Genomic DNA, 26311 nt, shown 5'->3' with positions numbered 1-26311 from the left:
CTGTGCGAAAATGACTTCATATTAACTGCATTTACATCAACAATAATTACATTTATGTTTCATAAAGGTAATATATTTCATTCTGAGGCATAGCTTAATTCGATCTGGATTGAAACAGATTGTTTACATCCAAGCGGAACGTATTGATGGTTCTTGCGAACAGGGGAGTTGAATTATGACGCACAAGCAAGAGGAGGCAGTGGGCACAGCTCAAGGATACTGAATGCATGGGGGTTTGTTATGGCATCTAGTGTAAACATAAAGAATGGACTTTTAACCACCAAAAACTCCCTGCAGAAAAAGATTCCCTTTCCCACATTTATACAGAGGCCAACCGAGATCAAATGCACAAGGGCATTAACAAAATCGACAGGACAGCACAATGAACAATATTGTATTGATATTGTAAGGTAAGTTGTATGATGAGTAATGATTTACTTTTAATATTTTACCTGTATTTTAGACATGTATAAATCGAGTATCCTTGTGTCTGTATTTGTAACGTTAACCTATATTAATATAAATCAATAAATCTTTTTTCCCTTTTCTTTTGCTTGAAACTAAATTATAAAGCTAAAAATAGCATTAGCTTTTCTTTTAAAACAATCTATGTGGTGTAACGGCCCAGATATTGAAAAACAAATAAATATAAACATTTATTTGGTTATTTGATTTTTTTTTCAGTATGTAATTTTTTTTAGTACTTTTTATCTGATGTCATTAAATTATGTCTAGAAAATGGTATACAAGTGTTACCATGATTTCAAAATGGACAATTCCTATTTATTTATTTTGTAATATTGTAGTATTACTATAAATGATTTATCGTTGCATTTAATTTGTTTTGTTTTTAATTCATGTGCCCTTGTTATATTTAATCAAAATAACGTCCCCTCTCTCTTCTCTTCTCTGATGACGTGTTTACTGGCGTGAGGGCGTTACAACCTGTCACTTACATAAGATCACAGCAACAGCAAACAACAACAGTCCAATCAATTCACAGTATAACAATCAGTAGACCAATTGTCTCTGTTAAAGGGTTAGTTCACCCCAAAACTAAAATTCTGTCTCTCATGACATTCGAACCTGTAAGACCTTCGTTCATCTTCTGAACACAAATTAAGATTTTTCTGATGAAATCTGAGAGCTCTCTGACCCTTCCATAGACAGCTATTTACTGAACACTTCCAAGGCCCAGAAAAGTAGAAAAGCCATCATTAAAATCGTCCATATGACTCCAGTGGTTCAAGTTTAAAGGAACTGTATGTAAGAAATGTATTGTAATTAATCATTAAATGGCTCTGATATGTCACTAGACATTAAGAAATCATGTTAATTTCAAATACTTATATCACTGACAACAGTAGTCCGGCAAGGATATTGTCATTTAAAAGTTGTTGTTGCAGCCCTCAACTGATGTTGATGTTGACATGATGTGTTTTGGCCTGAATCGACACCCTTTACCTATCAACCAATCACAAAGTCAGTAGTGTTTTTGCATCCGGGTTGCCAGCTCGGCTCTAGTTACCACAGCTGCAGCTACAAACGTTCCTGTGGATCCTGTAGCTGATCTGCAACCTCGAGTCAGGGAGGAGGGGGATAGTGATTGCAGTACCAGTTTTGGCCACAATCTTACGTACACTTCCTTTAATTTTATAAAGCAACACAAATCTTTTTTTCCGCAAAAAAGTTTTATTAAACGTCATTCAACAATTTCTTCTAGTCAGACTCTTACACTGTTGACGTATACTAGAATGCCGGCTTACCATTGGCCGACAATGTTGATACAAGCACCAGAATGCATGTGCACTAGTCGTTCTGCCGTAGAAATAGGAAGCACAGCACTCATGTTTAGGAACTAACCCTTCAAGTCTTAATCAGATTTGTTAATGTAGGTAAATAACACAACATATCCCAGTGTATAACACTGAACTCTCACCCATAGGAAGAGGGACTATGATGGATTTTTATGTTCATTGCTTCTTCCTGAGGCTGTCCGTCGCTCTGCACTGGCACTGAGGGCGTTCAATGTAGAACTGGCACAGGCAGGTATTCCAGCTAATAAGTGCAACAATGTACAATCTTATTTATTTATGAATATTTCTATCTGTGTTTTATGGTTCAAAGCACAGGCCTTGTTGAGAAATAAAGTGCCTGTAGTAAAAAATGGCTGTATGTTATGCTCATATATTTGCTACTTCTCTTTTAGATTAAGGACTCAGTTTCCCAGAAAACCATTGGTTTAATGCGAATGCAGTTCTGGAAGAGTGCCGTGGAAGACGTTTACAGAGATGATCCTCCAGCCCAGCCCGTCAGTGCAGAACTATGGAGGGTGGGTCTTCCGTCTATAAATTAATGTTAAATGAGTAGGGAGGGAGATAGTAAAAGTTTGGGTCATTGTGTTTTTTTGTTTGCTTTGTTTTTTAGGTATTTAAGGTCAATTAAGGTCACGTTAATTAGATGGTTTCTTTTGATTGATTAATTACTAATCAAAAGAAACCATAAAGACATTCATAATATTAAAATATTTCTATTTCAAATTAATGCTGTTTTTTAAACTTTCTTTTCATCAGAATATTAAGCAGCACAAATGTTTTTTAACATTGATAACTATAAGAAATGTTTCTTCAACACAAAATCAGCATGCTTGGATGATTTGCGAAGGATCATGGCACTTCAGTTTTGCTATTACAGGAATAAGTTGTTTTATACATTTATAAATTATATTACATTTCACCCTTGAGTCATTTCACACTTTTTGTTGTAAACATTTTTCTGTGTAACAAAATAAAATATTTTGAAAAGTGTGTCTGTACAGACAACTTTTTAGCACTCCAATGTTTTTAAAATGATAGGACACTGATATTGTAAGACTGCTCTTGTGTTCTCAGGCAGTAAGAAAGCACACATTAACAAGGAGGTGGATGTTGAGAATCATATCTGAAAGAGTAAGTTGTCCTAATATACAACTGAAGAAAATACTGGAAAGTTCTCTTAAAATAACTAATTTGAACTCTGACAGCTGTCCGAGAGACATGCATGGCTAATTCTAGACATGAATCTGTCATTTTGTGAGTCGGCACATTATGCAGTCTGTCTGTTCTCTGGCAGCTGTATTAAAAACATTCTGTTTTGAAAAGGAGAAAGACATGGAGGACAGAGCGTACAGGAACCTTCAGGAGCTGGAGACTTATGGTGAAAACACACAATCCTCTCTTCTTTACTTGCTGCTGGAGACACTTGGTGAGTAGCCTTTCCATGATCTCTTGCTTAAAGGAAAAGCTGTAAAAAGTGTAGCTAAAAGAACACAGAATCATTTTGTATCGGACTATTATTATTACTATTAAAACAAATATTATTATTATTAAATTGATCTTAAAGGTTTATGTTTTGTTTAAGTTTTTTGGTTTGTGCTCTAGGATCTATCTATCTATCTATCTATCTATCTATCTATCTATCTATCTATCTATCTATCTATCTATCTATCTATCTATCTATCTATCTATCCATCCATCCATCCATCCATCCATCCATCCATCCATCCATCCATCCATCCATCCATCCATCCATCCATCCATCCATCCATCCATCCATCCATCCATCCATCCATCCATCCATCCATCCATCCATCCATCCATCCATCCATCCATCCACCCATCCATCCATCCATTTGTATATGTGTATTATACATATATTAAAATAATTAAATATACATATATTATACATATATAAAAAAAAGACTAGCACCAAACCTTTAATGGGTGGTAAAGTTTGTATTGCCCCATTCTTTAATAAAAGCTTTGTATTACAAGATCACAAAACAGTCAACTGATAATAGGACGCATAAACTGAAAAATTTTAGTCCAAATATGCTTTGGGCATATTTGGACTAAAAGACCTTGGACCTTTAAGATCAATTTTATATATATATAAAATTATATATAAAATTTATATATAAAATATATTATATATATATATATATATATATATATATATATATATATATATATATATATATATATATATATATATATATATATATATATTATTATTTTTTTTTTTTTTTTTTTTTTTTTATATTAGATTTGTCATTATATATTTAAACAACTTTTTTGAGTAATAAAACAATTTGACACAATTTGACACAAAGTGATCTCACAAAGTTGTGTGCTTTGTGCATGTGATTATGTAGATGTGAAAAACGTCCATGCAGACCATGCCGCAAGTCACATTGGCAAAGCCCAGGGCATCCTGACCTGTCTGCGGGCAACCCCCTACAACAGCAGCAGACGCAAGGTCTACCTGCCCATGGACATCTGCATGCTGGTGGGTAAATCTGCTGTCACCCTATGATGTGTGTAGCTGGCTGTAATTACAAGCTTTCCTGACATCAGAGTTACTGTTGTGAAGGACTAGGGATATAAACATGGATGAAGCTGCCCAGTGCCCTCCTGCCTTCAAAGCCCAATCCCATGGGCTTTGTTTCAGCCATCTGTCACCATTGCAGCATGAACAGACCATTAGAAATGGGATTTAAAAGATCTTTCCCTTAGTGTAACAAAAGAAAAGAATATCATCTGTCGTTTATCCTCACCTAATCTCAGCTAGAGTCAGTGTACACAAAGATCAAGTTGCCTTATGTACAGTAGTGGCCAAAAGTGATTTCTGTAAGAGAACTGGTTTGGTGATTTGTTTATAATAACCCTGCACGTTCAATTAAACCATCAAAATATGAGGAAAGTATTTTATATTTTAAAATCTATTATTAATTTGATAGAAATAACAAAACATTAAACTTGTTTAATGTTTTACCTGACAAAATTATTTGGCACAAAAGGGGTAAACTACAGCTACAGGTATTATTAGTCTATGGTTCATTGCATTATCACAAATAAAACTATAGATAACAAGCACAATTATGTAATATACTTAAAAAATCTTTGATGTCAAAATATGTCAATTTTTCTAGTCCGGACATCACTGGCCATTGCTGTATGTTGTTTAGCTGTGTGATTACACTTTCACCAGAAGGGTGCACTGTTGTTTCATGATAAATTATGTGAACATGTTTGGTTTCTGAGTTTATCAAATGCTCACACCTGGCTGACCAATGTGGATTTCAACATGTGCGAAATGTTGATTTGCAAAAACAACAGCAACAGGGATAATAATACACTGATCCAACAAGTCTCTGTTGTCATTAGTTGCCGTCTGTCGGTGCAGTGTGAATTGGCCTTAAAACATGATACTTTTTATATAGATACATACTATTTATTCATTAATGTTTTGCTACTGCATTGCTACTTAGGGTGAATTCAGGTGATTGTGACACTTTTTTTTCTGGAAAAAGTGTCCCAATCACCCTGAATTGACCATATTTGATTGCAGTGCAAGGAAGTTCCTTACTAATTGTCTTCACTTATAATTTAAAGCTTGCCTTCTGAAACTTTCTTTCCTGAGGTAAAAATGTTGAGACAATAATATATGGATAAGCTTTTAAACCTTTGGTGTCTTTAATAATGTATTGCAAGTGCAATGTTAAATGAAAAATTACGCCTTTGTTTTGATGCGGATGGAAAAGTTCCATAGTGTAGCTTTAATAAATATAAATAGTTATACCTTAATGTTGTCACAAAAATATCTGGTTAAATAAACATTACATCAAACAATTGCCTTAGCACTTTCCAAAAATTTGCTTTTCAAGATGCATGTGAAAATTTGACTGATCTTTGACACAATCACGGGCAGCAGCGCAAAGTTGATTCTGCTCTAGTTTGATCTAATATTTGTTTTTGAAAATGTTGTTGATTTAAAGGGTTACTTCAGCGATTAGCATATGGCTTTGTATCAGTAGAAACCTTGGAGTATATTCAAATGATAGTGCTCCCTCCCCCTCAAATGATAGTGCTCCCTGAGACCAGAGATTTATGCTAAAGACTACAGCCAGCAGAGGGAGCCATTTCCTCATGTTTTTAACGCGTGCATGGGGAATGGGAGATCACACTTACAGCACAGCTGGCAGCTACAGGCGTTAATTTAAATGGATGCTGAGCAATGTAAGTGTTTTAACTTCTCAAATTAATTTCTATGAAGTTAAGTTTCCAAAGGCATGAACTGAACACGCGTTGTGAATGTATGCCTCGAATGTTGTTGCGATTACCTCAGCTCTCATCACGAGAGCTCATCAGCTCATTTATGAAATTAAATGTAATCTGACTCCTAATCTGAGTCTGCTGTGAGACTCACGCGGCGACTCCATCGTTATATTGAACACACACGTTCAGTATTTAATTGTACTTTCTGAACTTAGTCAATATAATCCAGTAGGTGGCTTTGGGAATGGCCTCACAGAGCAGCGAAGCATTCTGGGAATTGTAGTCTTTCATCCCCATGAGACAAAAATACATTTTCTGTCTTTTCTCAGTCTAGAAGGCACCAAATTCAAAAATAATTTCACATTTCTACTACATTAATGACCCAGTTTAAATACAGATTCATCTTTCCAGCGCTGAAGTACCCCTTTAAGTAGCAAATAAGAATCATTACAATTATTTAATATATTTTGAGACAAAGGTCTTCTTAATGATTTTCAGTTTTGTTCAAGGTAATTAAAACAACAACAACAACAACAACAACAACAACAAAATCCAAAACCGTAAGAATATGTAAAAGATGGTTTTTGGGGTAAAAGGTACCCCTGATTCAGATTTGAAGTATCGTATAATAAGTTAGGTTGTCCACCTAAGATATAATCACCATATTTATTATTATAATAAGTATTATAATGCACCATCATTTCATGATGTACCTTTCATTTCCCCAAGCTGATTGCTAACTAAAAATAACCTACAGTCATCATGTTTTCGGCCCATTTCATTCTCAATTACCCCCCACCAAACCCACTGCACGCTTTAGGGGGTCTGTTAAAACTCAATGGAGTCAAGAGAGACACAGACTCCTGCTGTAACTTTACTTGCTGGTGTTGCTATTGGTGTGATTTATACACTTTTTAATGTAACATTTTTTAATATTTGTGCTTTTTTATTTTTGTAATATGGATAATTTTTTCATCCAATTTTTTTGAGAAGGCACTGCTTTCCTTGGCTCCTCGGGGAAAAAGCCCATGCGCTAAATGCCTTTGTAAAACAATGCAAGGTGTACTAATTTTTGTTAGGTAAATTGTGAATACAAGTCTCTGGGTGTCTGCAAGCCATTTTTGTCACAGTTTAAGGGCTCTGTGTGATGTAAAACCTCTTGTTAAAGAATCAGATCAGATCAATAATGATAGCCCCTACAATTACACTGTCTGGTTATTCATGATGTTGGTTCATTTTGGCATACAGCTTTTGTTTGAGGAACAATTGATTTTTCAATTTGATACTAAATTACAGCTTTTGCAGTATGTGTTTATTGATCACTTGCTATCGTGGATTTATTCAGATCACAGTTGAGGCAGCACAGTCAAAGTTACACTTGTTCATTAATGTCTTTGTTTGAATAATATTTTCACCAATATTAACAAGTGTAATTTCTTGGAAGTCATAAACACACCACCTCTTACGTTCTTCATGCTGATTTTTCACATTTTCATCCAGCATACTAATTATTCTGCTGTTTAAAAATGTTTGTTTAATGCGGGAAAATCTATAAAGATGAATCTCATGATGAAAACTGAAATGTCTGGATCGTATTTCCCCCCCAAATATTTGTGAAATGAAGCCTGTATTTAAGACCATGTCAGTATTGTGACACTATTTTCATTCTTACTTTCGTGAATTTAGCACAAAACCTTCCTCTCCCAATTTTCAGTAGTCTACTCTAAAGCAAAGCAGTTCTTATAGGGTTAGTTCACCCAAAAATGAAATTGATGTCATTAATGACTCACCCAATGTCGTTCCACACCCGTAAGACCTCCGTTCATCTTCGGAACACATTTTAAGATATTTTATATTTAGTCCCAGAGCATATGCAGTCTATGCACACTTTACTGTCCATGTCCAGAAAGATAATAAAAACATCATCAAAGTAGTCCATATGTGCATCAGTTAGTTAATTAGAATCTCTTGAAGCATCGAAAATACATTTTGGTCCAAAAATAACAAAAACTACAACTTTATTCAGCATTGTCTTCTCTTCCGTGTTCCTCAAATAAAGATTCAAATGGTCATGAATCATGTTGAATCGTGACCAATCAATCAGTCAATGATTCGGATCCAAACTGCTGAAATCACGTGACATTGGCGATCTGAATCATTGATTGAGTCACTGATTCATGACCGTTTGAATCTTTTATTTGAGGAACACGGAAGAGAAGACAATGCTGAATAAAGTTGTAGTTTTTGATATTTTTGGACCAAAATGTATTTTCGATGCTTCAAGAGATTCTAATTAACTAACTGATGCACATATGGACTACTTTGATGATGTTTTTATTACCTTTCTGGACATGGACAGTAAAGTGTGCATAGACTGCATATGCTCTGGGACTAAAATATTAAATATCTTAAACTGTGTTCTGAAGATGAACGGAGGTCTTACGGGTGTGGAACGACATTAGGGTGAGTCATTAATTACATAAGTTTCCTTTTTGGGTGAACTAACCCTTTAATTATGGCAAAAAAAAAAACATTTATTCTAACTGTACAATTGACATACTTTTTTTGTAATGAAATCGATTTGTTCTAATAAAATACTAAAATTAATAATAATAACAACATAATGATTTTTATTACTGACTGAGCACTTTATTAAAGTAATTAGAATTTTAGGGGAAAATGTGCATAATATGTGTGCTTCATTTTAAAGGTTTTTTTTTTCTTAGAATTTTGGGGTAAATTTGACAGGTGTTATTGTGATGGTGTTATTGTGATGGTGCCTGAAATATGGAGAGATAAGGAAAAGATTGAGATATCATCAAGCTCATCTTTATGTCTTTTAGCAGAGGTTTTACTGATAATGCGTTTTCACTGTTTCTCACCCAGCATGGAGCGTCTCAAGAGGACTTTATCCGTGGCAGCAGGGACCAGAACATCAGGGAAGTCGTTTATGACATTGCCAGCCAAGCCCATGTCCATCTCCAACACGTATGCAAAGCCCTTCAGATTAATATGTGTGATCAGATGGGAGAAGCCGACTGTGTTGTATGTTTCTCATTTGCATACTAACTTCATTAAATTTCACAAGGGAGAGCACCCCTCCTCCACCGGTAGCTCTTATGACCCTTGATTGTTGCCCTCTCCTCATTACAGAAATTATTAAAAGTTTAGTGTAACTACAGAGCATTTCAGGGAATGTCAGAGGAAATGCTAATCAGAGATTTTGTCAGATATTGCTCACCCTACTTTGCATATCTGGTCAGGTGGTTTGACTCAAGGTTAGAGCTGACTGAACTCAGTGGTGAAGACCACTTTAAAAAAATATCTTTTTATGTTTTTGAGTGAGTAATGAAAATATGAATCAAAACTAATTACATTTATAGAATTAGAATCAATTAGAATTGCTGTTTGAGAAATATTTTGACGCAGTAGCGACATCATAGTCCAGCACAGCATAAATGCAATAAAAATGCAAAGCACTATTTATTATTATTATTTATTATTTGCGAGTTTCAGTTATACTTGTTGTTAATTTCCATATCATGTCACTGTAGACGCGTTTCCATTACAGATTTGCACAAAATATTTTTTTATTACGATATAAGATTTTGTTATAAAACTACATAGCATCTCCAGAAAACCATCAAGTGTGCCTACCACTGTCCACTGGTTATAAACATTAGACAACACCAGCAGCCTCCATCATCATCAGCAGCACCAGCTTGTCTCTTAGAGACTGTACTGGTGGTGGGGGTCGGAGTGTCAGAGTCTGTTGATGGAAGAGACTGAAGAGGTCTAAACGCTTTTTTGTTGATAATTCGGCTAACAGTTAGCGCTAACTGTCTTTGATATAGATGGACAAACTGAAATGGATTCCACACCATTTCAAATGCCTCACCACAGCGCCGACACTGAAGAAAGCGCAGCGGCTCTCGCAGTTCAGAATGCTTACACTACATCCAACATCATTGTCGCGCCAGTTACACCTTTTCTGTAAGTTAAAGGTGAACTATGTAGTATTTTTGCAGTAAAATATCCAAAAACCACTTGGCCAGTGTTATATATTTTGTTCAGTTGAGTACCTACAATATCCCAGATGTTTCCAACTATTTGTAAATTGTGAGAAAATTGCTATTTTAACTAAGGACAGGGACGTTGCAGCATTGCATTTGAGGGAGTCGCCTGTCAATTGCGTCATATCTGCGCTACCCTCGGTTTCGGCTTTTATTTGGCAGAAGCGCTTTACTCTTAGCAGTGTGAACAAGTCAACGCACGGAGTAAAGTCATAACATCGTTTTAAACACACTTAAATGTATCTAATATGATAAACAGAGCTCCATTACCTCAAAATCATAACCGGAAGAGCGGATCTGTGCAGGCGCCCGGCAAATGAGTCCCGTCCCGTCATAATAAAAGTCCCTGTATTCGCAAGGCGGGTATTTGTTTAACAATCGCTCCAGCAGCTTTGCTCAGGTCCATAACACTCGGTCCTGCTCTGCTTTAGACTACAGTAACGTTAATAACCGCATGCATGAACGTGATTTCTGCCCCCAGTCCTATTTTTCACCGGCTGTGATGAGAAGACCACATCTCCCAAGATGCTGCGCTCACACTTTGCGTCATCAAACTACGCATTTGTTTTGCATAGGCGCCCTCCAGTGGACAAAAGCTGCATAGTGCACCTTTAAATATGGACGACGTTCTGGAAGAAGCAAGCAATTTTACTTTAGAATGTTTTATTATGGATATTATTGTAACAAAAACCTATCGATTCGCTTCAGAAGGCCTATATTAAACCCCAGAGCCGTGTCAAACACTTTTATGATTGACGGATGTACTTTTTTGGTCTTCGAATTTTGGGCTGCCATTCACTGCCATTATAAAACTCGGAAGAGCCACCAGGACTTATTTTAAAATAACTCTGAATGTATTTGTCTGAAAGAAGATTGTCATATACACCTAGGAGGGGTTGAGAGTGAGTAAATCATGGGATAATTTTCATTTTTGGCTGAACTATCCCTTTAAGCAAAATATGATTTCTTTTTTTATATCGGGGTGAAGTATGATCTGGACAGGTTTGTTTGACACAATTTGATTCACCATGAAACTCAACCAGTAATGAAGAGGTTTTTGTGATATACTATACAGCACAGTTGCGAAAACTTAGAGGTCTTGTCGTCTTCTTTACTGCAATGTCTTACAGGCTAGATCATTCAGTGAGAACGTTCCACATGCGGCCATGCCTGTCTTTCTGCAAACGGTGAGTAATTTCATCTCTTTCAGCTTCTCTCCCCTCCCCACTCTTCACTAATGTGTTGTGACACAGAGAAGCTCATGGCTTATCCTCATTCTGCCTTCAAAGAGGCGGAGCCCCATTGTCCCACATGACTGCTGCTCCCTGGAGGCACTACTACCATCTCATGGTGTGATTACACATCTTAAGCCTTTAAAAAAAAACTCTTTTACAGTCATTTCGCTTAAAGAAAGCCTGCCTCAGAAGAGCTGAGGGAATAACTCTTAGCATATTATGAGTGAAACACTGTAATTTTCAGTACAATTTCATGTTTTAGCCAGCTGAATGCTTTCTGTGAACTAAATGGCCTGTAAAGCATTTCTATTTCACTTTCTGTCACTGTAATATTCTGCTCTTACCTTCTATTTCCACATCCCTGTGTTTAACTGTCATTTGAATTCTTTAAAGCCATCCTTTCCCCACAGGCACTCTAGTGACACATTGCGCTCCACTTGCTTTGGCTGGTGTTAACTGTGTGCTCACGAAAGGACTTTACTGTTAGATTTGACATTTGAGGAATTTATTTAGAATTTTTGTATTACAGCTGCAGGAAAAGTATGTGAAAACTTCCAGAATTGCCAGAAATATGTTAGCAATAACCTTGGAAGTCTTTACATGGTAAACTATATTGGTCAAAACAAGATTAAAAAAATAAATGAAGACATTAAATGCTTATATTCAGCAAGAATGCTTTAAATTGATCAAAAGTGACAGTAAATACATTTATAATTTTTCCAAAACATCAAACCTTTTCATCAAAGAATCCTGAAAAAAAATTCAGGATATACATATATTAAGCAACTTTTAACATTGATAGTAATAAAAGATAGAGCATGAAATCAGCATATTAGAATGATTTCTGAAGGATCATGTGGCACTGAGGACAATGATGCTGAAAATTCAGCTTAAAATGTATTAAAATACAATGCAGTTCTTTTAAATTGTAAATATATTTCACTTAATCTTTTTTACAGAATATTTGTATTAAATAAATGCTCAATGAAGACCTAAAAAAGACTTGTTGATTGTTATTGTTGACTTTTAATAAACAAATGTATGCATTAATCCAGATAAATCTGAAGGGTTCACATACTTTTTTCCTGCAACTGTATCTCAATCCCACAACATTAAGATCTGTTTAGTTTATTTAAAAAAAAAAAAAAAATCTTTGTCAATGTCACCACTCTCTACTAAATTAGATTTTCTTTACACTTTTACAGTACATTATTTCAATAATATATCATCCTCCAGGCTTGCACAAAAGTAATTAAGCCAAAAGTTGCTGAGCATCTTTGTGTCCTGTGCCGCAGGTTGCTTTGGAGGACTATCTGCAGAGAGTAAGGAAAGTAGATTTCGATGTGTTTCACCCCAGTCTACAGAAGAGGAATCCAATGTTGCCCCTTCAGCTGTATTTACGGTCATGGCGGAAGATATATTAACGTGTTTGATTAACACATCATCTGTCAAACAAGCCAAGCACTTGAAATAAATCATCTAGCTAATCTGTTGAGAATTTGTATGTGTTCATGTCCGTTTTCTCTAGATGAAAGGAAAGTGTTTGATTACTAATTAATTTTTACGGAAAATACCCTCAACCAAAAGAGTCAATTGCATTAAAATGTGTTTGAACACAGCAGCTAATAACTGCAAAACACATTTTGAGAGATAATACAAACTATATCAAAATATATTTTTAATTTTGAAAGTATCTGCATAGTGCTTGTGACATGAATTAAAGCAGATATATTCACAACTTGGCCAGTGGAATGGGTTTCATAATAAATTAAATTATTTATTTGCAAACAAATTTGCAACAATTTGACATATTTAAAGCGAAGGGAATGTGTCACTCCTGATAGGCAAGGTCAACCAATTTTGTTTCATGCTGCAATTGTTACGCAAGGTAGCGTATTTTTAGTGGCCCAATCATGAGTTTATGTAGTCATGAAAAAATACAGTCCCCCCTCTGCCACAAAAGCTCTCATCTGATCGATAAGAAAACAACTCCTGGCTGTTTGTGACTGCTCTTGAACTGCAGAGAATATTTTGCTGGGAGTGAGGTCCTCTTTGCTTTGCCTAACTCACTCAGAAGGAAAGAAAACAAAATATGTGTAAGCATTGTGTTTGCTAATGCGTGTGACACTCGTAGCCAAATATGTGCATACTGTAAATAAAAAAAGTAGCTTGCCAAGGCTGGGAGACCAGCTAAGACCAGTTTGGGTTGATTTAAAGGAAAAGTTCACCCCAAAATGAAAATTAGCCCATGATTTACTCACCCTCAAGTCATCCTTGGTATTTGCCATTTTTCTTTCAGACGAATACAATCGGAGTTATATTAAAAATGTACTTGCATTCCAGCGTATGACGTAGGACGCTCCGGTGAGAATATGATAGATCTGGCGAGAACCACGTATTGTTTTGCCCTTTCCTTTGCGCTTCCGCGTTCGTCTCTGGAACTTACACTACCCCTGCGTCCTACGTCATACATCGGAAAGCCAGTCTCTCGTGAACACACGTACAACAGTTAATATAAGTTTATCAATTACAGTTTGTAAAGTTTTAAAATATGGATATTGTTCTTACACAAATGCATCACTTTGCTTCAGAAGACCTTTATTAACCCTCTGGAGTCGTGTGGATTGCGTTTATGATTGATAGATGCACTTTATGGACTTCAAAACAGAAACAGCCATTCACTGCCATTATAAAGTTTGAAAGAGCCAGGACCTTTTAATGTAACTCCAATTGTATTGTTGGGTGAACTATCTCTTTAAGATACTTTTCCAAAAGGTAGTTTATATTTTTGAAACATATTTGTGTTTTCTGATGAGTTAATTGCATTGCCATATATGAGAAGTCCCCTAAATTCTCATTCATTAGACATAAGAAAATGGAAACTACAAAAGCATTATTAACTTAATTAGAAAATATCTATAAATAATATGCATTGTAATAGCATGCAGTGTAAAGTGTATGAGTTATTAATGAGCTCCTATCCATAGAGTTTAATTGATTTGGTTTAAAGCACACTTTCAAAAGAATGACTCTTAAAGCACAAAAAAGTGTCTGGAGCTCATTATTTTACTTCTGTACATGGATAATAAGCACATTAAAAGCTTATATCTGTTCCCAAATCTTATCTTGTCAGCTGGGGGTCAGTGATTAAGTGATGTCTGTTTGAATAGAGGTGCAGAAATGAAAGGAGACACATTACAAGTATCATCTGGAAAAAGGTGCAAATAATTGCCTCCTTCACTGAGATATGTCAAGGACAGGGTCATACTGAATCCTTTTATTAATAAAAGTATGTTGAGACATTCTGATCCTGACATGTTCTTTTAAGACTGCATGGAGTTTTGCATTTCCTGCCAATTTAATTCTTCAACTTTAGGCAACCATCACGCTTCCCTTTTTTTCTCAACACATTTCCTTGATTTCATGTAAAGCCACACATACTTTTAAACTAAATATAATTTTTGTGCCTCCCCCTATTAATTTAATGTCCATGACATCTATCTAAATCTCTATCGGGAAGAAGTAAAAGACAATGGAGAGTTCTTTTTGGAAAGTTAGATAATGTCCTTTCATTTGTTTAGGGGTTTTTTTCTGGCCAGTGGAGATGTAATGCATTTTGAAAACAGTTTCTAATTGCTGTACTGCACCTCTTAAGTAGAAGCGACAGCTTCTGCTAGCCCATCACAGTCCTCTTATTTGAATTCAGAGATTGAGGTGATTGAGGTAAATTGCTGCTCATTTATGACCTAAGGCAAATGGTAGGCCTATGTCTATTATTTGTAAAGTGACAACAACTATTCATCAATTTAGGAGATAATTGACTACAAATGAAACACCTGTCATTACTAAACATGTCAAAATCATTAAATACCCATCCTTAGCTGGTTTGCTGCTGGTTTCATTGACGCCAATATAACGGGGTCATATTACATTTATCCCTCTAAATATTGCTTTAGAGTAAACGCCAAAATCTTTAGATGAGGAGAAACCAATTTCTTTGTCCTCTGATTTACTTTATTGTTGAGCTTCAGCAGAGTTAGAAGCGATTTTGATTGTGTGAACATCTTTGGTTCAATCTTCCTGTGCTGCAAAACTGCACCAGCATTAAAAGAACAAATTATAATCAGCATCTAAGTTCTTATTGGCAATCTGAATGAATACTGAATTATAGCACAGTTAACAAAGAAAATGTGTAAAAGCCTCTCACCAAAAAAGAATTTTCTTTCTGCAAAGAATGTCTTTAAGGTGACGCAATGATCCTTCGAGACCTTTATCATCTGAGAAAAACCTATGGTATTTTTCCACAGATTTTTGCAGTCTTGCTTCTTTTATCTGTCTACTACATAAACTGAAAATTAAATTTAAATTACATTTTGTTTAATTTAAATTAAGAAAATAAATGTAAACTTTAAGAGTCCGTGATTGGATTATTATTGCAGTCATTTTTATTTTATTTATTTTTTTGTTTCTAGCATGTTTGGCAACAGTTCTTTCAACCTTAACTGATGGAGTGTGCTATTTATTTCTTAAACAACCATGTACACTCAGAAGAAAAAGTTATATTTAGATCCCTAAAAGGTTCTATTGGCGCTTTGTTTTTGGAACCCCTAAAGGGTTATATATAGAAACCTTTTTAAGGGTTCAATCAAAAGAACCCTTTAGGGTTTTTTGTAACAAGGAATGAGGTTCTATATGGAACCTTTATGGGTTCATTCATTATCATTTGTTTTGTACTTTCTAGATTGAATATTTCATATTATTGACAAACCTTTCACTGCATTATTCAGTGTATTCAAATGCATTTATGAATGGAAATGAAAATTCAAAATATGGGGGTTAGAAAATGTATATATTTATCTCATTTTGTGTAGTTAATCAATATCACACGAAGAGTGCCGTTTCAGTTTTTCTCCTCCAAAAATCAGCATGATTAAAATGTGATATTAAGTTACTACAACCGTTTATACACAATGATGTAATTACAACTACAAAATGTTGCAGAATAATGTAATATATGAATGAATAATAGCCTAAAGAACCTTTGTGACAAAAAGGGTTATTTCTTTTCATTATAGAACCTTTTTAGCATAAAAGGTTCTTTGGAGTTGAGTAAAGAACCCTATGGTTCTATAGAACCATATATAGAACACCAATGAACCCTTTTTTCTAAAAGTGTAGGAAGACATTATTACCTTATTCCAGGATGACAATGTCAAGATTCATCAGGCTAAAACTGTGAAAAAATAGTTGGGAGGGAGCATGAAGAATCATTTCCACACATGAATTGGCACCTCTGAGTACAGACCTTAAATTCATTGAAAGTCTTTGGGATGTGCTGAAGGAGACTTTACAGAGTGCTGGACTCTTGCATTTTCAGTACAAGATCTGGACCACAAATTGATGCACCTCTTGATGGAAATAACGTCACAGCATTTATTTTCATTAAGAGGTGCATTCATTTTTAATTAACCATTCTTGCACAGTTTGAGTCTGATGAATCTTGACATTGTCTTCCTACATGGTTGTTTAATAAATTACTCTCCATCAGTTGGGTTGGAAGAACTGGAAGAAGTCATGCTGGTTTGGAATGACTTGAGGGTGTGTAAACATTGACAGAATATTCATTGGCTAATTTATCGGCTAGTTTGGCTAAACTATCCATTTAAAAGCTTAACATAACAGTTTGCCAAGAAATGAAAGAAGTGGAACTTCTTTCATCATCTTTCTTCAACACAAAAGGAGAATGTTTTAATATTCTGGCCACTCTTTTCCACATAATGAAAGTTAATGGGGAAAAAAGGCAGCATAAAAGGTTGTTCAAATGACGTGTGGATTATATTGAAAGTCTTCTGAAGCCATATGATAGCTTTATGTGAGGAAAAGATTATAAAATAATGACAGAATTGTCCATTTTGGCTGAACTATTTCATTATTTATTTTAAGTGTGTAGAAAGCTTACTAAAAGAATCCAACAAATTCTTCATTATTTTATAAAGGTGTAGGTGGAGTGAAATTACTTTATTGGAGTAATTTTATGTGCCCAAAATTAGTTTGGGCACACCAGAAGCCCAAACTTTCTTTGGAATTCACTCATGAAAGTAAGAATATTAACTCTCTGAGCCTATCTACGTTATTACCAGCCTGAGTCAGCGTTGAATATCATCACTTCAGGTATTTTTTTCTTTCAGACACTATGATGTCGTTAGATCACTGGCATATGAAGTCATTGAATACATTTCACCCCCCTGCATTTCTGCCATGTGTAATGAGGGGTATTGTGTCTCTGATCAACCGTTCTGACATTTGGCTGTCATTTCTCATTTCCGCATGGATTCCACTGAAGTGGTATATTTAGAGTAATTTTCTTCAAGCAGGAACAGACCTGTAAAAGCTGCATACGGATTGTCCAAATAGAGCAATTATGAAATCTGAGGGAGGGATAAAAGAACCGCTAAATGCTGATGGATTTGGTCATTGTTCATTTTAAGAACACAAATATGCTTTTTTCTCCTCAAAAGTTTTCTAAGGTTTTGTATTTTAATGCATGTAACTGTGTCACAAATTAAAGTAGGCTACATCATCATGCATGTATGCGACTTTCATATGTTCCATAGCAGCAAACAGCCACCAGCAAAGGCAAATTAGAGTAATGCGACCTTCCTCCTAGTATGATATGCCAGTTTTATGGAGGCAATTCCGGGTCATATTTTTTTATGGATGCCAGACACGCATCCTTCATTATGACCTCTTAAACGTCAGTTTAAATAGACTTGTTTTGCAGGGTATAAATGGACAAACTGGAACTCAAGATTAATGAAACCACACTTTGCCCAAACACTTCTAAAAATGCATTTTAAAGTTGCATCAAATGTTAGAATAATATAACTGATAAATGAGATGAACTAGTACTACAGTACCAGCACTGAATTCAATTACATTTATAGCATACTTAGAAGAAAAGGTTGTATGTAAAATCTTAAATGGTTCTTTCTGTCAGCTGATTCATAGGTTTTTCCATCATGGTATCATTTTACAGATTTAGTTTGAATTATTTTTTTAATGTAGTCAGGTCTTATGAATTAAACAGCTCATAAACATACTTTATCACTAAAGATAAATTGAAATAACCCATTCAACATGACAAAAGTCATTTCTCGTATTTTTTTCTTTTTAATGAGTCAAGAACCCAATAGGGTTCTATATAGAACCCCACTGAACATATTGTGTGAAAAGTGTAGCATTAATGTGTTTTATATATTCTATGAACTCAAAGTGGAGTACATAGCATACACACACATGTACTGGCCTCCTGCACACACGTGTCTGGCACGCTCTCCAGAGGCTTACCCTTTGTTAAAAAATGTGTAGTGAGAGAAAAAAAATGCTTTGTTTACCAGAGGCCCTATGAGTAAGACAGCTGCCATATTTTGTTGTGATAAATAACAATCGTGCAATTGCTCCAATGAAATGACATTGGGGGAAAAAATCTAAAGCCAGGCCATCTGCACTCCTCCCAAGGTCTTAGGGGAATTGGGTAGCCCTTGGGTTCAAAACTGGACCCTCCAGGCTCGTCACATCTATGAGGGAACGAATGATTGGAGCTTCACAGACAGTAATCTCCAAAACAAGATTAAATACAGCTTAATAAAATTCAGATTTAAGATTAACATTTCCCTTCTCTGCCAGATCTTCAGATGCATGTTGCATCACATCTGTGTGAGAGTATTTGCGTGATGAGAGATGAAAGGTTTTGATGGGTAAGTTGTCCATTTGAAGCACTGAGACTGAGCTTTGTCATTTTGATAACATTTCTATCAGTTAGTCTTTTAGAGGATTAGATGTTTAGCAAATTGAAAGGTGTCATGAGCTGGCTTTTTTATATTTTTTATATTGTTTTCTGAGGTCAACTAATGATATTGTTGTCATTTTTAAATTCAAAAACATCATAACCAATAAGAAATTGGCTATTTTCTACAGTGGTTTTGAGACTCTCTTCGTTTTGATGGGCGTGCCGCACTGGAGACTTGGAAGTAAACACCCACGGCTAGGATTGGATAAGATTGGCATAAAATGCATATCATATGCACGCGAAAAACAGTGTAGCATAGGCACACCAAAATGAGTTTTGGTGTATACATTCCACGACATTGCACACTCGTATTTATACGCATTTTCGTGAAATCCGCCTGGATTGATATGAAAGCGGCAACCGGGATGATTCACTCACAGGGCTCATAAACGTCTTCATCGAACAAACACAATGATTTATTTCTCATCCACCCGCAATTGATTGGAATATTATTACTGTATTACATGGCCCGCACGATCTGTGGATAAGCGTAAACACACACACACACACACACACACGTAGGCTATGCGTGCACCCAGATCAAGAACATATTATTTCTGCCAACGGGTTTTGGTAGCCCGTCTGGAAAACGCACAGCCCCAGGACTACTATTAAAAAATGTGTTTTACTCACATAAGTGTGTTGCACCATTGGAAATGGACATTTAAATTGCATTGTCATGGTGGACAAAGACATACTTTAAAAATAATCAAAAACATGATTGGGAATGAATTAAAACAGACCTTTAATGAAGAATGCTTTATTGTATACAAAACTGTGCAAAATAATTATGTGAATGAATCATCACTGAACATCAATAGTGTAGTATACGTGTTGGCCCTTGCGATAAGAGAATCAAATTAAGTGAATACACTGATGAGAAATGCATTTGTCTTGTATGTTTAACAATATTTTATAAGCCAATAAACAACTAACCTTAAAATAATTTTTACTTTATCTCCCAAGTGTTTACATTGATCATTTACATAAGTATCAGTTCTTGTTGCGTGTATTTTATATATACACACGTTATTGAAGTCACACAATGTCTTAAATATTAACAGTTCTCTGTATCAATAAAAAAAGCAAAAGCAAATATCCCACAGAAGCATCCATGTTACACGTAAAGACATCAATGCAGATTTTTGGGACTTTCATGATTCACGCTTATTCAAATGCATGGTGAAACCTTGTGACAGTAAAAAGCCATGCAAAGTTTAGAATAAATCAAAAGAGGTGACCCGAGGATAGCAGCAGATGCCACTCAACAGGTGGTTATGAAGGCATTAAATCACACTGGCATTGATAGGCACCTTGTGGCCTAATGGTTGGAGATTTAGGCAGATAATAAGAACATTGTTGATTACAAGGGATGATCCATATCCACAATGTGTCTTTAAGAAAGACACTTAACATCAACTTGATCCAGGGAGATTGGAAAAGCTGAGAGGTTAATGTGGCAGCTGAGGTTACTAGCTGGTCTAAGGTCTAACCAGCTATCAGCTATATATATATATATATATATATATATATATATATATATATATATATATATATATATATATATATATATATATATATATATATATATATATATATATATATATATGGAACATTTTGGCTGGTTTGTCAACAAATAACCAGCTTGCATCATGTAATGCCCATATAAGAGGCATGTTATAAATTCAATAGCATCACCTAAATTTGGCTACTGATCAGTAAGATAAGTAATTATGTTTGCTTGACTATTTCTTCACTGAGTTTCCCCCCAGTTACAGTGTTTTCATACTCCGTTTTTTTGGACGCAGTGTTCAAATGAGCGGATATGAGCAGCTGATACGCACGACTTCTAAACTTCTGATCTCTCACGCCATATATAATAACATTCCAGCAGCTGTTCGTGGTCAAAATCCAAAAGGCAAAAAACGAAAAAGTGCACCATTCGTTTCCCAACACATTTCCGACTACAAACACGGCGATGGGAGTGAAGGAAGCAGTGAAAGCCAACGTCAGGGTGCCAATCGTCTTGGCAGCCTTGATGTCGGAGAAGGTCGGTTTCGATGCGCTTTGACTCTCTGTCTCTGCGAGATGTTTTCTTCTTTTTGAATGCTGGCGGATTGTGGTGAGCGATATGATATTGATGACAACAGTACCTCCGAGCAGCGTAAAGTCAAAGGCAGGGAAGAGTAAGAGAATTTTCCAAGCCTGGGATGGGAAGTCAGCGCTTCCCAGCGCGTAATTGCACATGCGGCTGCAGGGATTGTACTCCAGCGCGATTTCATTGCTGAAAACCATTGGAGATATTGCCAGGAAAAAACTGCCCATCCAGGAAAAGACTATTAGTATGCTTGTTCTTTTTTTAGTTATGACAGACTCCTTGTGCAGTGGCTTCAAAACGGCAATGCTCCTTTCAATGGTCAGGAGGAAAATGGTTGTGATGGACACTAAAGTGCATCCCGCAAACACAGGTCCGATGAAACTGCACGGGTGGAAAGGTGTGGTTTGGGAATTGCGCGCTGTCCACTCCGGCATTGAATTGTGGACCATGAGGGATATTTCAGCGTAAACTGAAACGGGTACCACAAAAATCCCCACAGCCAGGTCTGCCACGGCCAGTGAGGCTTTTAAATAACCCTGTGGAGTGCGGAAGTGTTTAGTTCCAACGACCACTGCTAATGTTAAGAGGTTTCCGAAGAGTATGGCAAGTATCAGGGATATCATGAAGACCACCATGAATATCTTATTGGTGGTGGTACAGCAACACACACTGCAGTTTGCGAGCTCCTGTGACATCCTTGTTCAACTGCGCGTAAAATTCCTGTCAGTAGCGCAGTGGTATTTCTCCTCTTGGCTTGGAGGCAAGGCACGGCAACCTGCGCATGTTTTCTGTCCAAATCGAGAAATTCACTCCTGCCAAGAGCAATGACATAATAATGAATATAAGGCTATGACTAAATGGACACACTTTTTATGAAGATGCTGTTACACAAAAACGGTGCCTTTATATTTGCACAAATCTTTTTGTGGTTTATTTGGACATTTGCACATCGTGGTTTATTTGCACATTAACCACGATTTAAAAAAAAATTGTTTTGTCCCCAGCTCTTCTGAATGCACATATTGAATAAAAATAGTAAGCCTATTTATTTTCTCTATATTGTTTTTTTGGGGGGGTTAAATGTAGGCTTACATTTGATTAAATCTTGTGGCAGAAGTTATGGAGTAAATCAACCCTGTAACTAGCCTAATCATTTAAATATTTGCCTGATTGAATGCGTAAATTGAAATTGCATTAAAAACAGCTTTTCAAGTTGGAAAGCCACCCAAATGACACAAAACGCTAACAAATTTACACTGGGGGAAAAAAATCAGAAAACACGATTAGAGTAAACCGTAAAGACCATTTGCGATAGCTATGTGAGAGCATCTACTAGCATTATTGTAATGAGGACAGATGATGTGAACATACCTTAAAACGAAAATCCATATATCCAACTTATCGTGGTCTTTCAGCACATTTGAGAAAGCAGGTTATTCCGCTGGAGTCCGGAATATTCTGTAAATACTTTTCTTTTCTTTCTTTTTTTGTGAAAATCTTTTCACATTTTATAAGAACCCCCCCCAACTAGCCATATAGCTTTGCATTTAGAGAAATGTGTAGGCTAAATGTCCTCTGCAGTCCCTTCCACTGACTGCTCTTTACATTCCGCTTGTGCACGCACAGCGTTGAGCGCGAGCAGTAATGCCAGTCTGACGCGCACTGCTTGTCACTGGATTCCCCAATGGCTATTGTTTACTTTTCCCACAATTACTATGCAGGCATAAGGATAAGGCAAGCTATAAAATGATCAATCGTCATGAGTAATCAACCAGTGGCTCAGAGCGCCAAAGCCAAAAAGATATTCAAGCTGTGCAAGAAAATAATTTAATTTTAATTTGTAACTAAATACTATTAAAAAAGTGACACCCAAAATACCTGATAAAACAAAAGCAAACGTTTTATTATGCAATTGTCTGCATCCTAGGACATGATTGAATACTTTTGTGTGTAAACATGGCAGGCACCTGGGGGCAGCAGAGAGTTTTACTGCAAATTGCAATTCAGGTAGATCGGATGGGAACCCTAAAATTATCTTCAGAAATAAATTGCCATCTGATCTTTTAAGTTTATGCATTTGATGTAGCTTTTAATTCGTATGATTAAATATACATTCAACGGATTTATTATTATTATTTCTGACCAAACAGTAAAGTAATATAAAATAGCCTATTGCATTAAACATGTTTGATATATGAATGTATCATAAAATGTTAATGTATCAATAGTATCTTTAATATATAATAATATGAATTAATTAAATAAAACACGTTAATTAGTGCTGTCAAATCGAATAATCACAATTAATCACATCCGAAATAAAAGTTTGTGTGTACTGCATAATTACTGTATAAATGCATGTATATATTTAAGAAAAAAAAAAAAAAAATATATATATATATATATATATATATATATATATATATATATATATATATATATACAAATGTGTGTTTATATATACACATATACACGTGTGTATTCAAATATTCATAATAATTATACACAATGCACACATATTATGTAAGCAAACTTTTATTTTGGATACGATTAATATGATTTGAGAGCACTAATATTAATTCAAATAGTAATATTCATTTATAAGACAAAAGTTAAACATTCTACCATCTCTTCAGACCACACCAGAAATAACCTTCAACAATTGATAACAATGAATATGAAAAGAGAAAATCTTTAAAACAAACAGAACTTCGCAATGTTTTCAGCAGTCAGTGCTGCTCCATGAGGTCCCAACAGTGTTGTAATCAGCGAAGCAGTTACAGTTTTAGTGTGGTGCATGGGTATCATCATGTATAGATGACGATGTTATTCTCTGCACAAACAAGAATTACAGTGAATGGCCTTAATATATTTGCTGAATCACCAACGTGGGCCACTTCCCTCACACAACACAGGAAAACATTCCTGGGATTCTTTGGTATGAAAATAGAGAAATACCTCCTGCCACTTTTGTGTTCACTAGACTAAAGTAGCCTAGCTTATGCGCCACAATAATATAATATAGCCTACATTTATGTTTTTTAGTCTTAAAAAAAATGCAATGAGATAAGTTACATGTGTTTAGGCCTACATGTGTGAAAGAGGGTCTGGTTGGTATTTATAGAATATCATTTACAAAAACAGCCAGAAGACCAATGGCTGTGAAACACTGCAAAACATTGCATTACCCACTTCAAGATGGAAATTAGACATTTTTTTGTTGTGTTTGTTGTTAGCTAGTCACATGTCAACTTACCTGAGAAAGACCAGATCATGTGTTTGCTCTAAATTTAAATATAAAAAAGGTCACTATAACACAATAGCCCAGTTATAAAACTAGATTATGCCTTTATAACTTATCCGTTGGGACCTTTACTTTTACTAGGCTACCTACTCAAACTTAACAGTTATTACATCCAACGTTAGCCTAACCCACAAATCAGTTATAAATCTGCGGTTTATTCCAAAGAAACATGGGCTAAGTGCATGTTTACAGCGACTAAGAAAATTGAAAGGAACTACAGCATCACTAAACTACGTTAAACACAAGGACCAGTATTTATCCAGATTATTAGTCCCTGCCCCTTCTCCCACACCACCCCGACCCGGAGTCACGCTAGTGACGCTTACATTCCCTGCTCCTGCCCTCAGCCATATTGAAACGGCAGTTTCCGACTTTGGCTGCCTGGGAAGGTGGCAGAAGAACTTTCAACTGACGCTTTTGTTGCATTTGGATTTTAAATATTTTGAACGTCGGAAAACATACCAGATATTGTGGGTTTGCGTCTACAGCCGTTGAGCAGCAGCTTTGAGGTAAGAGCCAGTGCCTGTCTAAACTTGCGAAGCGCTCGCGAATAGACTAACGTTAACGTTACGTTAGTTTTCATTCGCGCCTGTCAGTGCAAGTTGTAGTTGTTTAACTACTACTTGTTTATCGTGGTTACTTTTTAATATTTCTGCCACAGTATTGTTAGTGACATGTGTTTCAGTCAGGTAAGTTTGAAAGCTTTTGGATGAGGTCAGGGAAACTAATCGTGTGGTATTGGGACAGTCCATGCGCCTTGTTAGCTTGTAGCATGCTAACGTGAGGAAAAACTTTGTCAACGACGAAATGTAAAACTAAATTGACAACACTGGCATGGGTGGTTTGGTGTGTTGTTTCATTAATTTATAGCTCATTTTAGTCAGTCAATACCAAGTTCTAGCAAAAACTGTCAGAGTTGCTAGTATTCTGGTTGAGCTGTCAGTGTGTCAACAAGCAAGTTAAAAAAAAAGTTTAAAGTAGAGCTATTTGACAAAGAACCTTCATTCAATCTGATTTAAACCTTTAGGGTTTTGATCTGACGATGACGAAACATCATAAGTTTTACTATTAACCTCGCCTGTGTGTGACAGCTAGTGATCGGTGAGTCATCGAAACTAAGTTAGTGAAAACCACCCAACTCGTTCCTTGCTTAAACGGCATGAGTAGTCATGTAGTGATTGGAAAACTGAGGAGCAGCAGTTTTTATTTTCTCAAATCGTGTCAACGGCTGCATTTGCAATTGCTAGATGTAAGTCTCTTAAGTTAACTAGTAACACAGTTGTGATGGTTACACCATCCTTACCTTAAATGTTTGGATATACTAGGACGACATGCTACGCGGTAATATTATTCAGCATCCAAATGTGAATGATCAGAGAGAGAAAAACTAAAAACACTGGACTGTCTGGACCACTGCGTTCAAACATATTTTAGCAGTAGCCTATGGAACTTTTATTTCTGTAAAACCATGAATTAAGGAAGCAGTCCTAGACTGATTTCGCTTCACAACAATAAGTTACATGTAACGTTACATGATTTCTTATGACCACACATAAGCATTCATTTTAGAGATCTTAAAAAAAAATGTAGTATGAGACCTTAGAAATATCCTATCGTGAAAGTTTCACTTCTGCATTCATATGGCTGTTTGATTCAC

The 26311-nt window shown here is 35.8% G+C and overlaps 3 protein-coding genes across 5 annotated transcripts in view; 2 read left to right on the top strand and 1 right to left on the bottom strand.

The window, feature by feature from the left end:
- The first annotated feature begins 20 nt into the window (after positions 1-20).
- On the top strand, positions 21-12901 carry ndufaf6 (NADH:ubiquinone oxidoreductase complex assembly factor 6). 2 transcript variants are annotated; one of them, XM_067448314.1, is made up of 9 exons: positions 21-410; positions 1946-2045; positions 2210-2332; positions 2892-2948; positions 3141-3243; positions 4193-4326; positions 8982-9083; positions 11299-11355; positions 12699-12901. In XM_067448314.1, exons 1-9 carry the CDS (start codon positions 241-243, stop codon positions 12825-12827), a joined length of 975 nt encoding a protein of 324 aa, XP_067304415.1. In that variant the 5' UTR covers positions 21-240; the 3' UTR covers positions 12828-12901. The 2 variants fall into 2 exon arrangements, with proteins under 2 accessions (XP_067304415.1, XP_067304416.1); XM_067448315.1 differs by having other exon boundaries at positions 384-410; positions 1946-2049.
- Positions 12902-20892: 7991 nt separating this feature from the next.
- LOC137082818 (beta-2 adrenergic receptor) lies at positions 20893-26115 on the bottom strand. Of its 2 annotated transcripts, none has more exons than XM_067448309.1 (2): positions 25958-26115; positions 20893-22162 (listed from the first exon to the last, which is right to left on the bottom strand). In XM_067448309.1, exon 2 carries the CDS (start codon positions 22043-22045, stop codon positions 20984-20986), a length of 1062 nt encoding a protein of 353 aa, XP_067304410.1. In that variant the 5' UTR covers positions 22046-22162; positions 25958-26115; the 3' UTR covers positions 20893-20983. The 2 variants fall into 2 exon arrangements, with proteins under 2 accessions (XP_067304410.1, XP_067304409.1); XM_067448308.1 differs by lacking the exon at positions 25958-26115 and adding an exon at positions 22722-22978.
- plekhf2 (pleckstrin homology domain containing, family F (with FYVE domain) member 2) overlaps positions 24961-26311 on the top strand; it is a 45989-nt gene continuing 44638 nt past the window's right edge. Inside the window, exon 1 of the mRNA XM_067448310.1 lies at positions 24961-25163. The gene's annotated coding sequence lies outside the window, so the exon portion shown is untranslated. The remainder of the gene's footprint in view (positions 25164-26311) is intronic.

Source organism: Pseudorasbora parva, chromosome 7 (genome assembly GCF_024679245.1).
Source record: "Pseudorasbora parva isolate DD20220531a chromosome 7, ASM2467924v1, whole genome shotgun sequence".
In the NCBI taxonomy this organism is placed as follows: Eukaryota; Metazoa; Chordata; class Actinopteri; order Cypriniformes; family Gobionidae; genus Pseudorasbora; species Pseudorasbora parva.
The sequence above is the reverse complement of the archived record's forward strand: the minus strand, read 5'-3'. Positions and strand labels throughout refer to the sequence as shown.